The sequence below is a fragment of the Semicossyphus pulcher genome, unplaced genomic scaffold, assembly GCF_022749685.1.
Source record: "Semicossyphus pulcher isolate SPU_LCO1_2020_fin unplaced genomic scaffold, fSemPul1.0.p SCAF_3, whole genome shotgun sequence".
Taxonomy (NCBI): Eukaryota; Metazoa; Chordata; class Actinopteri; order Labriformes; family Labridae; genus Semicossyphus; species Semicossyphus pulcher.
The window spans coordinates 18,879,186-18,893,497 of record NW_027211704.1 but is presented as its reverse complement, the minus strand read 5'-3'; the positions used below and the strand labels follow the sequence as shown (position 1 = coordinate 18,893,497).

General features: G+C 46.6%; 1 protein-coding gene across 1 annotated transcript in view; it reads right to left on the bottom strand.

Annotated features, from left to right (window-relative positions):
• foxp4 (forkhead box P4) overlaps window positions 1-11,952 on the bottom strand; it is a 58,620-nt gene extending 46,668 nt beyond the window's left edge. The window contains exon 1 of the mRNA XM_069677663.1: window positions 11,776-11,952. Coding sequence (XP_069533764.1) covers window positions 11,776-11,946 — 171 coding nt within the window. The 5' untranslated portion in view covers window positions 11,947-11,952. The remainder of the gene's footprint in view (window positions 1-11,775) is intronic.
• Window positions 11,953-14,312: the final 2,360 nt, after the last annotated feature.

Genomic DNA, 14,312 nt, shown 5'->3' with positions numbered 1-14,312 from the left:
CCCCCTTTTTCCTCCCCCCCCCCAGGAGAGCGGGGAGAGACGGCGAGGGGGGAGATAGATACAGGTTGAAGACGTAGAAAAGAGCCCGTCACACCCAGCTGCTCCTCTACAGGCCTGCACGCTTTCTGATTTCGGATCAGTGAGAGACACCGGGTTCAGGGACGAGCGGTGGATCTTCTTTTTTTTTTACACACTTACTTCTACCTCTCTTATGCTCTATCTTCTCTCTCGGATTGCTGTCATTGAAGCCGAAAGCCAAGCTAAAGCTGCATCGAAGCTACCGTCCCTCCTGGGTCGCCCCTGTGATCCGCTGTATCCGTTTTCTTCCACTTTAGCAGCAGAAAACACCTCCAAACTCCAGTAAAACCCACCACCTCCTTTAATTTACTCGCTCTTTCTGGCTGTCTTTGCTACTCTACTAGTTTTTCTGCCTCTAAATCTCTCTTATCTCTGATTCCCTCTCTTTCTCTGGATACTCAAAGGGAATCGCGATCAGAGGAGAAGATGAAACAAGCCCGGAACAGATGTAACACAACCTACAAAGCATGTAAATTTGTTACAAAGGATGATGCTGCAGCACCAGCAGCTCACCTGTGCTCAGTATTTACATCTGCACACACAAAGTGAGCTTACAGAAGAGGTGACAGTTAGCTGGATTGCTGTATAACTTTAGGGCAAATGTGAGTGACGGCTTGGTTACGGCGGCGGTGGAATCTCACGTATCAAATGAATCACTGTCACTCACCGCAAAACCCAGATTGCTTTCCCAGATCACTCCTACTCTCTCTCTCTCAGTCTGCATCACCCGATCTGTCTCCTGCCCCTCCATATAATGTATAACTCACAAAAAGTTTGGCTGGCATCTCTCCAAGAATTCTCTCCTCTCTTTGTGCCCGACCCCCCTCCCCTCTCCTCTTTAGAAATCTGCTACCCATACCCCTTATTCGCCACAGTAAATTCTGCGAGCAGATATGGGTTAGACAGAAGCCTAAAATAGATCGTCCAGACCGATGGAAAGCAAGCTTTGTGAATGCAGCTGTTGGCCTTATGAGGGGACCCTCGGCTTCGTTTGACTGTCGGACAAAGAGCCGCTGCTGCGACGGCAGCTGTGGGACTGGGATAGGTAGTTAAAGGTGAAGCTTCATGTGCGTTACACAGTTTAATAAGTTGCAGTCAATCGCTGAGACGAGCGACGCTCTCCTTCAGCTTGTTGTACTTGTAAAGCGTCCATCAAGGCCAACGTCTGGAAGTTTTTATCCCAACCAAACATTACAGCATGCTCATTTCACTGCCGCTCATGTTTTCCACCAGACGTTAAATTTAATGGGAAATTTGCAGGATTATGTTAGGGGCGAAAAGTTAAGTTGCTGTGCAGCACGGAAAGGAGGGAGATCTGCTGAGCAGGTAGCAATATTTTATTTGTTGCACTTACTTAATGTTGCCTTAAAGTGGCAGCGCAAACCAGACGTGCGAGAGCGTTTACTCATCGTGTCAATCACAGCCTAATATACATCGGTAGTGAAAGGGGGAGGGGGAGTGGTATATATATTAGGGGCAGATCAAGGGTTTTCAAGGGGTAAACATATAGGGGTAAGGGGCAGTCTGAGCCAAAGCCTGCTAAAGCCCCTCAATTTCATGGTGGGTTAAAAAATGAACTCAGCTCAGCCAAGACTTCGCCCCTTCCCTCCGACTCTTCCTCACGTACTCTTTTTCTGGTATTAATCAGGTCTTTCCGGCCGCCCCCTTCACCAGCTTTCCTGACATTTGTTTTCGCTCATAGCAACCTGGACTTCAAACCGCTCGTCCACCAATATAACCGAGCTTTAACAGCGCTGAATACCTCAATCTGTTTAGGCCGCCGCCGAGCTGGAACTATCCGGGACACCTTTTAGAAACGCCAGCCAGCCGCAATCCTGTTCAGCTATTTAATGTAATGTTTCCGCAATATAAAGGCACCGTTCGAGAGCTGAGGTTTTAAAACGGCTGAAGCAAGCTTCTCCGGGCCCAGACTGACCATTAAAAGAGAGGAAAGACCGCGTCCAAGAGCCAACGCAATAAAAACTCACAAACTCCAAAAGAACTTCAAAATATGCCGTAATGTTGAAAAGCCTGGCCGATTTTTTGAGCGTTTTTTTTCACATCCTATTTTTCACAAAAGGGACCTGTTCGAGACTCTGGGGACCCCGCCGTTTTCCAGATGGTTCTCTTCAGTTCTAAACTGTTTTGCGAAACGAGAAAACCTCTCCCCTTCAACTGCGTCCCTGCACTCATCTAATGTTTCTATTGATTCACAGGGGTATACGCAGAGTCATAAAAAGGAGCTGACTGAATACCCAGGACTGCTTTATATCATGACACAATCCATCATCATATACACACATCTTGAACGCGCACACACGGGAGAAAGAATGTACAGCTTCCTAAGGAGATGTTGTCAGCTTTTCTCTGTTAAGTGAAGGGAAAAGGGCATGAAGAGATAGACAATTAGGGATAATGATGAGGTGAGCGGGGACAGAGGAGAGAGGAACTCCCTTTCCTGAGAATATAAAAGCAGCTCCCTCTGTATTGTTGGCCTCATCTCAGCCCAGGCCGCTAATTGATGGCAAATAGCTCTACAGCAGTTTCCTTCCACACACACAGACACACACACACACACACACGTCATACATTATATACACATATGCAGTTTCCCTGCGGTTTCCAACACAGCTCGTTTGGCAAGAGAGGAAGGTCTCGCTCCAGACAGACCCAGCCCACAGCGGAAAACACACACACACTTACACACACACACACACGGTGCACTTTGTAATATTTATCCCTCATCTCGTATAAGGTAGGACAGTTTAGTAGCTGGGTCATGCTCCTGAGAAGACAAGGCCACCGAGGTGTCAGGCCTGAGCTGGGTGACCTCCAGACTTTAAGCTGCTCCTCCTGCCCAGCACGAGCTCCTCCTGAGAGAGGGAGACCGTGCGAGGCCAGCGCTACAACGAGGATAGCACTAGCCTGGCAACCAGGCCTCACATATGGAAACTGTTTAACTGTTATTATTAATATCCAAAATATAAAAAAATATCAAACTAATAACACATGCAAGACACCGCCAAGACTCGGCTCAGGAGACAGAGGGAAAACACATACATACACAAACAGAGACTGTCTGCCATGTGCACATGCGTACTGTATATACACTCACACACATGAAGACACACACAGACGCCTGTTGGTTAAACAGAAAAACACAGACTAAGTCAGTGGCCTGTAAAAGTATTAGCCTGCCTGCCCGCTTCAGTGGAAATAAAACGCTTTCATGTCTTTGGTTCAGAGGGTTTTTACACCTGGCTGTGGCTGCAGAGCTGGGGATGGACACACCCTCACACCCGCCCTTACCACACACACATACACACACACTCATACAAACACCGGAAGTGGGCAGGCATAACAAAGGCCGGCTGCTGTACTTCTAAACAAGCACAAAATCTTTAACTTCCCCAAATGAGAAGCAGGGGCGGGGTGTGTTGAAAAAAAGGGGAAATGGGGAAGTGTGTGTGTGTGTGTGTGTGTGTGTGTGTGTGTGTGTGTGTGTGTGTGTGTGTGTGCGTGTGTGTGTGTGTGTTTGGGTGTGCGCTGGACTGTGTGATTTAGTGAGAGGGTCAATGCAACCAGATGTGCACAGGCACATTTTTACATTTAGTCCAGACCACAACAATAGTATATTCCTATAAACAAGGTCATATTTTTGCAGCCTTTTTTAATAACTATAATTATAAAATATTTAAAAAGTTAAAAAAAAAGAACTTTCTTTTACTGGTAAGGAGGATATACAGCTCTTTCTTCTGATTCAACTTTGACCTTCTGGAACTAAAGTAGTGTTCACACAAAGTTTGTTTTTAACATTTATTACTACTTTCAATAATGTTTAATAGAGTTCAAATTAGATTTAACCAGCCTGATACCATTATCAAAGAGGGGGTATTATGCTGTTTCAAATCTTAAGACATATACATAATGTTACAGTGTTGGATGTCCAGACTAAATGTAGGTGAAGTTTCAAATCTTCAGGTAAATGTATGTTGGAGTAATCCCCAGGCTTCTCAGCTCAGTCTGCAGGCTGCATGTGAACGCCAGGTTTCACGCAGTTTTTTTCTACACGCTGCACTGCACTGTGACATCACAAAGCCGGCCAGTCAGAAGAAAGCGGGCTTGTAGGGGCGGGGTTTCTTAAAGGGACAGAGCTGATGGCCTGCACAGAGCACCAGTGTGAGAAAAAGGTTTTTTAACTGTAAATTATGCTACGCTACTCCACAGGTATCACAGAGTGAAATATGAAGCTTGAAATTAGCATAATAATAACCCCCCTTTAAGCATTGACATGATGAGTAAAATGTATTATGTAATGTCATATAATCATTGAATATCTTAGATCAGAATTTAAGACATTTAAAAGTTGGGTGACGTCACTTTTTGATGATGTATGAAATCCTGAATCGCTACCTATCGCTAGTTTCACATTTGCCTTGACATGTTTTCACTGATGGAAAACTCCACTGACAAGACAACAAATACATTCTGCCTGTCAGGTAAAAACACAGCGCGTCACACACACAGTCCCAGAACTGAAGAAGAAGAAAGCAAAAGAGAGAGAGAGAGAGAGAAGAGCTACATTCCTCTCCTCCTCCCTGTTGACTCTAATCTCTCCTTTAAAATGGCTCACACAAAGAAGCAGCGCAGACTAGCTAATTAGCAACACTTTAGGCCTCTGCTGCTATTGTGTGCGCCGTGTGTATGTGTGTGTGTTCATTGTGTGGACTCCGGGCTCTCGACTGTTTCCAGGGTAACTACTTTACCCAGCAGCCTTGTAAGCGTTGCACATTTTGTCTTTACTCTTCACTTTCTCTCGGTGTCCATCTTTTTCGGCGAGTCTGGAGTTGGAGAGAGGACTTAAAGAAAAGAGCGGAGACGACGGTGAAGATTGGAGTATTTTCTGACCCCTGTGGGTGGATTAAAGCCCTAACTTGCCCCTCATAAGCTTTGAAACACTGCATCTTAGAGGACACGTCAATTAAAACCAATTACGCTGCAGCTTTTTGAGAGAGAAAGCAGCGAACACACACACACAGTCACACCCCTGTGTCACTAGAAATGAGGTCATGCTTTGCTTGCTGACCTCCGACCTCTTGCAAAGGCCTCAGTCGCCATGGCAAAAGCTTCTGAAGTGCGAGAGTCAACAATCGACTTTTTCACCCTCACAGAGAAAAAAAGAAACTTCCCCATGAAGACTGTCCCTGCTCACGTGTGTGTGTGTGTGTGTGGGTACATGTGTGTGTTATTTACCTGACAGCCCAGCTCGGCCGACTCAGTGTAAAGTGCTTCCAAACACTCCCATGGCAACCAAACCCAACCTAACCCTTTCAGGTGCCCAGAGGATGTGTGTATAAGTCAGTCTCCACAACAGAGACAGGACACACACACACACACACACACACACACACACACACACACACACACACACACACACACATCTTTCTTCTGCTGGTATCTGTCTATTCTTGTCTCGACTGGTTGGGTCAACCAAGCGTGACTGCATCCATGCTGGCTGATCCGGCCTGCTGGACCATGTCTACTGTCCGTCTATGCCTCATCCACAAGACCTGCAGCTTCCTTCTCCTGCAGCACCTTAGACATTCAACTTTATCGATACGTTTTCAAGCCACTCTGAGTACTGTAATTAGAGAATGAATGTGTGTAGGGAGGTCAAAGGAATACAAAAGGAAAGAAATGAATAGTGAGAACAAAAATCTGCTCCAGGAGTCAAAGCCCTGGCTGGAAAAAGCCGTAAAAATATTTTATGGACGCTCATAAATACGACATCTCAACATCTCGGAATTAGGTCTCAATGTGTGAAAAAAAATCACAGAATGTCATGTGACATACATCACTGATCACGACATGTGCAGGTGTGTTTGTGGCATTTTGTTTGCAGGAATACCAAAAAAACAAAATAAAGTCCTCAAATCTCCCACAATCCTGAAGTGTACACGCACTTTAGAGAATGAATGGATGTCTCTAATGTAAATATTCACCTATTATGTTTTTATCAATCAGTACAAGCAGGTTTAATAGTCAAGAGATGGAGGACAAAAAGGAAGTAAGAGTCAAAGCAGCCGCATAAAGGGAGCTGCTGGTGCTTTTGAGACTCCTGGAGGAAGTTGCTGTTCTATAGGTCTCTTTGTATCGCCGCGGTAACAGCGGTGGGTGTTCCGCGATGCTAGGCAACCCTGGCCGGCCCCACCTCTGTCTTAGCACGACCCCCGGTGACCTTTGAACTCCACTGACCTCAGACATAAAGAGGAAGGCCCGACCCAGACCGGGAGAAAGCTTTTAGGAGGTGACAGCACTCAGAGAGAGGCCCGGGACTGATTTACTGGCCCGCACACACGACGGACGGACACACACACACACACACACACACACACACGCGCGCAGACGGACATGCAGACAGGAAAATGACACACGCAGACACTCATGGGACAAACCTGTCATGCAGATGCACAAACGCAGCCATAATGTAATTAAATTCAATCTGGAAAAAGTGTCTGAAATTGTTTTCTCTTCACCTCCTCCTCCTCTGAAATCACCCCTTTCACCTCCGTCTTCTCCGCACTCCTGACCTGAAAGTGAACTCTACTTGGAGAGCTGGAGGTCAAACAGGACATAAGTGTCCCAGTGACCAACATTCACCTCCCATAATTCAGCAAAAGGCCGAAAGCTGTGAGAATCGCGCGTCTGAAAACGTCCCATCCGTACAGGCCGAGTAATTACCGAGACTAGCCGATCTAACAGGAAGCCATACGTTATCTAAATCATCCAGCATCATCTGTTAGCACACACACACACACACACACACTGATCTCATACATCTGTCTGCACAGCACCGCCTGCATGCACACTCTCGCATATGTGCATTCGCACTAAGCAGCTATCTTTCATCAGTGTTTGTGTATATCTGAGATCTGTATCGGTTCCCCCTGATCTCCAGTCATCACTGTGGCTCCTTAATTACACCCTTCATTAACTCACACCAGCCTTGTGTGTGTGTGTGTGTGTGTGTGTGTGTAACTGCATGTGTGTGTTTATATGTAAGAGGGAGAGAAACAAAGGTTGTCAGTCTGTGTGAGCGAGGACAAAACAGATTATGACAAATGTGAGTGGGGATGGAAGCTCCAAACCAATTTATAAAACTGCCTTTTCCTCCACCAATGTTCCTTTAAACCCTCGGGGACGGGAGACCGCGACAATCTGCCTCTCAGTTCCTATTTGAGAGGGCGAGAGAGAGGAAAAGAGAGCGAGAAAAAGAGGGAAAAACCCTCCCTGGCAGGCCGATGAGTGGCACTCCTAAGAGGAAACGGCACCTTTTTGTCACCATCCCTCTCTCTTTCCTCTCCCTCCTACTTTCACCTCCTCTCTTCCCGTCATCACCAGCCATGACTACTGTAGCTGCAGGAACACCAGGAGCGATTAATGGATGGCGAGGGAGAAAAGGAGGAGACAGAAATGGGTGGGAAAAGGAGGGGAGAGGAGGGGGGGGCGCTTAAAGTGCGGACTCACATCTGCTTAAAAAAAAAAGGAGGGATGAGAGACGTAAAGAAAAGAATTGGAGACACCTGGTTCTCGTCAGAGCACCCTCCACCCCGCCACACACACACACACACACACACACACACACACACACACACACACTTTGAGGTTTGTTAGGATTTATTCTGCTTACATTTCTCCTCTGCTATGCATCATTTCATGTCTACACCCGTGCCCGGCACCTCAACAAAGTGCCCTCCGCTCTCCACCGCACTCTCACTTTTCCACCTCGTCCTATAACTCCTCTCTTTGTTTGCTCCCCCTCCCTCCTTCTCTCCCTCTCTCTCTCCCCTCGATGATGGGGCAGAACTGGTCTTCGCCCCCTCTTCCCTTTCTTCCCTCTCTCTCTCTCTCTCTCTCTTTCTCCTGCTCTGTTCTTTCTGGGGAGGCAGACAGGCCACATTCCACAGGGAGGCCCAGGCGCCCTTTTCTGACACGTCTCAGCGTTACACCCCTCCCTCATCCCTCTATCCCTTCTCTCCGGCCCACCAGTGCACCCCCTCTCCCCCTTACCCCAATGTGCTGCCTCCTTGCCCCTCCTTTTACCTCTTTTCTCTCTGCCTCTCTTTTCCCATCTCACCTACTTCCTCATTCGGCCATTTGACCATCTACCTGTGTCCCCCCTTCTTTTTATCTATGCATCTTTGAGAAGAAAAGGACAGACAGGATGAAGGAAAGATGGACACACTGAGAGACCGACAGAAGACAGAGAGAGGCCAGTGGAGGGGGGTTTGACGGCTGGAGATGGCTGTGATTTCTCTCAGGTTCCCAAGGGGCCAAAGGAAAAGACGGCTTTGTGTTCTGACAACACCGCACTCTTCTTCTTCTTCTGTGTGTGCGTGAGGGTGTCTTTTCTGCTCCACTGCGCACTGGCACTGGTGTTTAAGCAGCAACACTGGTCTTCACTACACCTTCAGGAGACTCAAGCATGGAGGAGAAGGGAACAAGGAGGAGGAGGACGCTCATGTTGAAGCATGAGAGCAGGTTCATATACAGTCGGTCTGATCAGACAGTATTGATTTAATGAGTGGGGGCACAAGCTGAAAATGCAGCCAGTGTCACTCAGCATTCATACTGCAGCTAAAAGTGTCCCAATTCTGATTCCCCCTCTTATGTGACACAGACCTGATATTTTCAAGTCAGTGTGAACAGCAAAAAGTTCCATGATTGAAAACATGCGACCTGTATTTGAACACTCAAATCGGAAGTGGTCCACGTTGCCTTGGTAATATGCACATTTCCAGGAGTGATTCTAAAGAAGAAGAAGAAGACTTTTGACCATGGAGGACAAGACGGTGAAATAGCAGATGTGATTGCTTGTGTGGGAGGTGCCTCTACCCAATCAAAACTAGAAGGCTCGTACCGCAACCGAAGTGTTGTACATAAGGCAAGGACTAATGCCTTTGCTGCTGTTGTCCGTTTTGCCCGTCTCTGATGGTGATTTTATGCACATCCAAAACGATCCAAATTATTTGGGTCACATTCAAAAATAAATATAAACAGTGATCCCAAAAAATCAGATCCCCAAATTGGACTTGAGCATGACGGCCTGCAGTATGCAGCTTGAGTTGTGTGACTTTCAGGGCACTTTACATTTGTGGAAGTTTAAATTTTCATATAACTTAAAACCCATTTTAAACAAAAGTATATGAAGCAGAGGGAACTTGTCTTTATCTGTTTAAGCTTAGCTAAATGTTCTCAAAGTAGAAATGGTCAGGAAGGGAAACATGAAGTGAGGGGTTTGGTTGTGTTTATGAGATATGTATATATATTTAAAGATTATTTTTTGGGGCCTTTTTTGCCTTTTTATTGAAAGGAAATCTGGAGATAGACAGGAAACATTGAGAGAAGAGCGCAGGGGACGACATGCCTCAAAGGGCCGAGGACGAGGAGTCGAGCCTGCTGCCGCCGCGTCGACGGCTGTCGCCTCTGTGCATGGGACGCCTGCTCTACCCATCGAGCTAAACCAGTGCTCTGTTTATGAGGTAGATATGAGGACAAATAACATGTTTTGCACATTTTTCAAATAACTGGTATTATTGAAAAAGGCCGTGAATTTAAAAGAACTGGCACAGAACTCCCGTCTCAGCCAGGAGGAAGAAGAGCGTGGGGGGTACAGGGTTAAGAGTGGTGTATGATGACAACTATAAGCTAATAACTGAGCAGAGATGAAAGGGACACACACACTTACAAAAATATCCTAATTACTCTACAAAACTGAAATATAAAAATTTAGAAAATAAAAGCTTCTGTAACAAAGTGTCTGCATACTAAAGCTTAAAATGAGTTGACATTTTTAAGACTCATTTTTAATCTATAATACTCAATGATACACGTGTGACTGCAGATATATATTCAGAAAATGACCGCACACACGGATCAATCATTAACTGTATCATGTACTTACATAACTGTACATTTACAGCCATAAACTGGCGGAGTGCTGCAGTGGCAGACAGAGTACAGGAAGGACACACCCCTCGTGACAACTCACATCTGTTCAATCTGTGCCGAACAGAAAGCTCCAAATAAAGACCTGCTACGATAAATGCGTGTGTATTTTCTGCTACATATAGAGAGAGGTGAGGGCTGGGATCTGGAGGAAAGGTTGTGCTTGTCTTTCATGGTCCGCGGCGGATAGGAGGAAAAAAGAAGTACAGTGAGGGAGAGGAAGAGAAAAAGATGGAAAGTGAGAGGGAGGTATGTTTGTGGTTGGTAACCCGCTCAAGAGAGGAAATACCAGCGTGCACACACACATACACACACACACACAGGTGCAAAAACATAGAGAGCAGAGACACGTCCGAGAGAATAAAGAGCTGCTTTGTGTGAGCTGCAGGTTTGGTGTTTGTGTGTGTGTGTGTGTGTGTGTGTGTGTGTCCTCGGATGAAGGTTGCTGAGGAAGCAGGGTGAGGATGCAGTCAGTGGAAGGAGGAGGGGAGAGCGGGACAGAAATGAAGGGCCTTGAGTGTTCTTCATTCACCTTAAGGCTCCATCATTATAATTAGGGGGAATAATTTTAGCAGCAGGGAGGAAACCCTGATTTTTTCTCTCCTTCTGGGTTTCCTCAACTAGGAGCTCAGCTGGTGGGACCCACACTGACCCTCTGTGACGAGCAGACACATGCAAACACACGCAGAACGAGAGAGGGGGGGGTATTAATATTGTCTACAAGCTCGTATTTCTCTTCTTATCTTGTCATCAGCTGCAGTGAATGCCACATGAGTGACTGAAACGCATGATTCAGCACGTTTCCGTCATTCGGCGATAACACTCGGCGGACATTCTTGTGCAGCTATGAACAAATGACTAATATAGAGATCTTCGGATGAAAAAAAGTGATAATGCCGTGTGCGAGTGTGTGTGTGTGTGTAAGGCTGGGGTCCTTCTGAGAGCAATCACAAAAGAGCGATGCGCATTTGTGGGGGAATGAGAAATAAAAATGTCGAATTTCATCCAAGAAGTTCCGGGAAGTTTGGAAATTCCATTTGAGACAGTGGCCAGTGTGTGTGTGTGTGTGTGTGTGTGTGTGTGTGTGTGTGTGCGTGGAGGGGGGAGTGACGCACAGAAGGCAAGATAAATAGAATAACTTGAGACACTACACGCTGACGTGTCAAACACACATAAACAGCACTTCATGGATCAGTGAGAAAGTAAAACCCACACACACTCCTCAGTCGTCCCTTTTCGAGTGTGTGTTTGCGCACTATTGTGAGTGTACGTCTGACCTAAAAAACAGGACTAAATGGTGTTTCTCGCCTAGTTTAAACAGCAGGTATGTCATCTATTTCTGACATGTAATAATATATGAGTGGGAACCAGGTGTGTAGGAGTTATTACGGTGAACTTTGTCCCAGTGGAATAAGTTGCCACATAATGAACGGAGGGTAATTAAAGCACCGACGAGCCAGCCTGTCAGGGCTTTTCACCGTTCGCACATGCAACCCTGACAATTACCAGAGTCTGGCCCACTACGTGCTGTCACATCTGTACGTTATGTAATGTCCCGCTGTGTACATGCTGTTCTAGACAATGTGCCGTACATATGCACACAAGTTGCACAAGTGGCAAGTGTTGCAAAACAAGTTTCCCAAGCACGTATATACAGGTAGATCAGTAAACACACACACGTACACACACCTGTTGCTGTTGCAGGTGCAGTAAGTCTACAGGGCTGAGCTCTCCATTGGCGTCTCCATTTGACCCGCCCTCTCTACCTCCCCCTCCATCTGATTGGCTGCTGAGGCTGCTGACTCCGTTCTGGTTGGACGGCGTCGTTCGAATGGTCTCAGAGGCTGATTCCACCATCATCACTGGCACCTGAGAGGGAGCGGAGAGAGGAGGGGAGGGGGGGAGGAAGGGGGTGTTAGCGAGGGAGACAAAACACACAGAGTGAACAAAAGTGACCTGGGCAGTTAGAGCAGAAAGCCTGCTCCCGCCGGAGCGAACAAACACGGCAGGAAAGTAAAGTAAACACACGCAGAGATACAGAAGTGAATTGTGTGGGTTTGTGTGCATGCTTGTGTGCGCACGTGTACTTTGAGGAAAGGGCTTTTGGTCATGAACCGCCCACACACAAACATGCCCAAGTGGCCACAAAGCAACACCTGAAGCAGACACTTTTTTGTCTGTATGTAGATGTGTGTCTGGGAGCGTACGCATGGATTAGGATCAGACGCGCAGCAAATCTAAACTGACAAGGCTGTTAATACTCGGCTATATAGTTAAATAACACAGACATTTCACCAATAATCAGAGGTGGCATGTGTGCGCCGTGTGAGAGCCCTGAGCAGGTTGGTCTTTGAGCGAGATCCGTTTGATGCACCTTCATAGGGCCTCTCTAATTAGAGCGTGTTCCTTCCACAAAACCCCGACAAAACGAGCCGTTCCTGGATGTGTTGTTGTTTTTTGAGAAACAACGCCTCGCAAACACACGGGCGCATTTGCCATCGTTAGGAGCCCGAGCGTGGGAGAGAGAGAGAGCAGACGCTGAGACGCGCACAAACGCGGAGTAGAACACACACGAGGCAAGCTAATACAAAACAAAACAAACCTTCAGACAAGCACGCAGGGCTGTGAACTCCTAATGACAAGCTCAATCTCGTCTTTCTGCCTCATCCAGTTTTAGAAATTAACACACACAAGCGCCGAGTTTTAAGGGGAAAGTTCTGATGCTTTTATTTCCGCAACCCGGAGTGGGTACACAAAACGCCATCGAGGCATCGCACTTGCTGTCTGTGTGTGTGTGTGTGTGTGCCTGTGTGTGTGCAGTTTTCAGAAGCGTACAACCCATGCCTTCTGGGGAAACAATAAAAGGCATTTCATGAGAGAATCTAACTTTCTTTTCCTCCGAGGCAAGAGCAGGTGAACCTGTGTGTGCATGTGTGTGTGTAAGGGGGTAATTTTTTTCCCCCTCTGACAGCAGGTGAGGGTGTGAGAGAGCGCTGGTGGCTCTGTTAATGGAATGCTGCCAGATGCTCGCTGAGGGGACGGGGACCTGAGCATGTTTGAGTGTGTGCAGGTGGATGTGCTGCTGGTGGGTGTGTGCTAGTTAAAGGGTCAATTCACCCAAAAGCCTGAAAAATATGTTTACACACAAGTGGTGTTTGGACACGTGGATTGTTTGGTGTTATTCTCAGAAGGTTTGAGATACATGCTTGAAAATTTGCAGCTGTTGGCTCGAAATAATGGAGATTGGTATCAGGTAGTATTCCAGTAGAGTTACGGATACGATACCGTAACCATTAGCCCCGAAATGTCGAATAGTTTTAGGTAAATGATTGCATGAACATAACCAAATAACAGTGAGGTGCTAGCAGAAAGTGTAATGTTAGTCATAGCTAGCAAAATGTCAGCCATCAGTGTTTTCAACCAATCTCATGTATATTTCTAGTTATGTTTAGGTCTTGGTATCAGAAAGGACAAAATGCAATCGGGACATGTCTGTAATTCTGATATGGTGGCTAATTTGTGCACTTAAAGGAGCAAGAACACTCTTTCAAAGAAGCAAAAATATTTGAAATTGGCGTCATAGCTGTGGAAGTTGTACAAATAGCTTGTGGTCTCGCCTATTCTACATTCCTACAACACCCAGCGTGCATTGCGGCCCTCCCTCTGAAAGGAACGGCCCAGCGAGAGACGCTGGAGTGAAATACTACCGTTTCGCTGCAGGCGATGTCCCAGACTACGTACAACGCGTCATCTGGCGGAGGTTTTCTAGGGCCCATTGGAGAAGCGGATAGCATCTTCCAAAGGCACAGAGTGAAATTGCATTTTTTCCTTCCATAACGGCATTAGCTCCTCATAATAGCATGATAGGACTGAGGTTGAAAATCGGCGAACTGGCCCTTTTTTTAATTTAGATGAACTAAACCTTTAAAAGGACAAGGTGCTCACAGGCAAACCGCCTCCATTTAAAGCCCACACTGCACTACTTTTCCTCCCTATTGACTCTCTCCCGTCTCCCTCCCTCCCGTGAAGTTAGGACTGAGAAGTCGAGCGTTATTGTGACATTTAAAGCATAGTCACTTAATCTCCAACCTTGTTCCTTTCTCCCTTCCTCCATCCTTTCATCTCCTCCAGACCCCTCGCAGGGTCAAACTGCTCCCTGAGGTAACATTATGAAGCCGGTCATATAGAGGAGTGATCAACAGATCCGGCCGCGCAGTCCACCGACT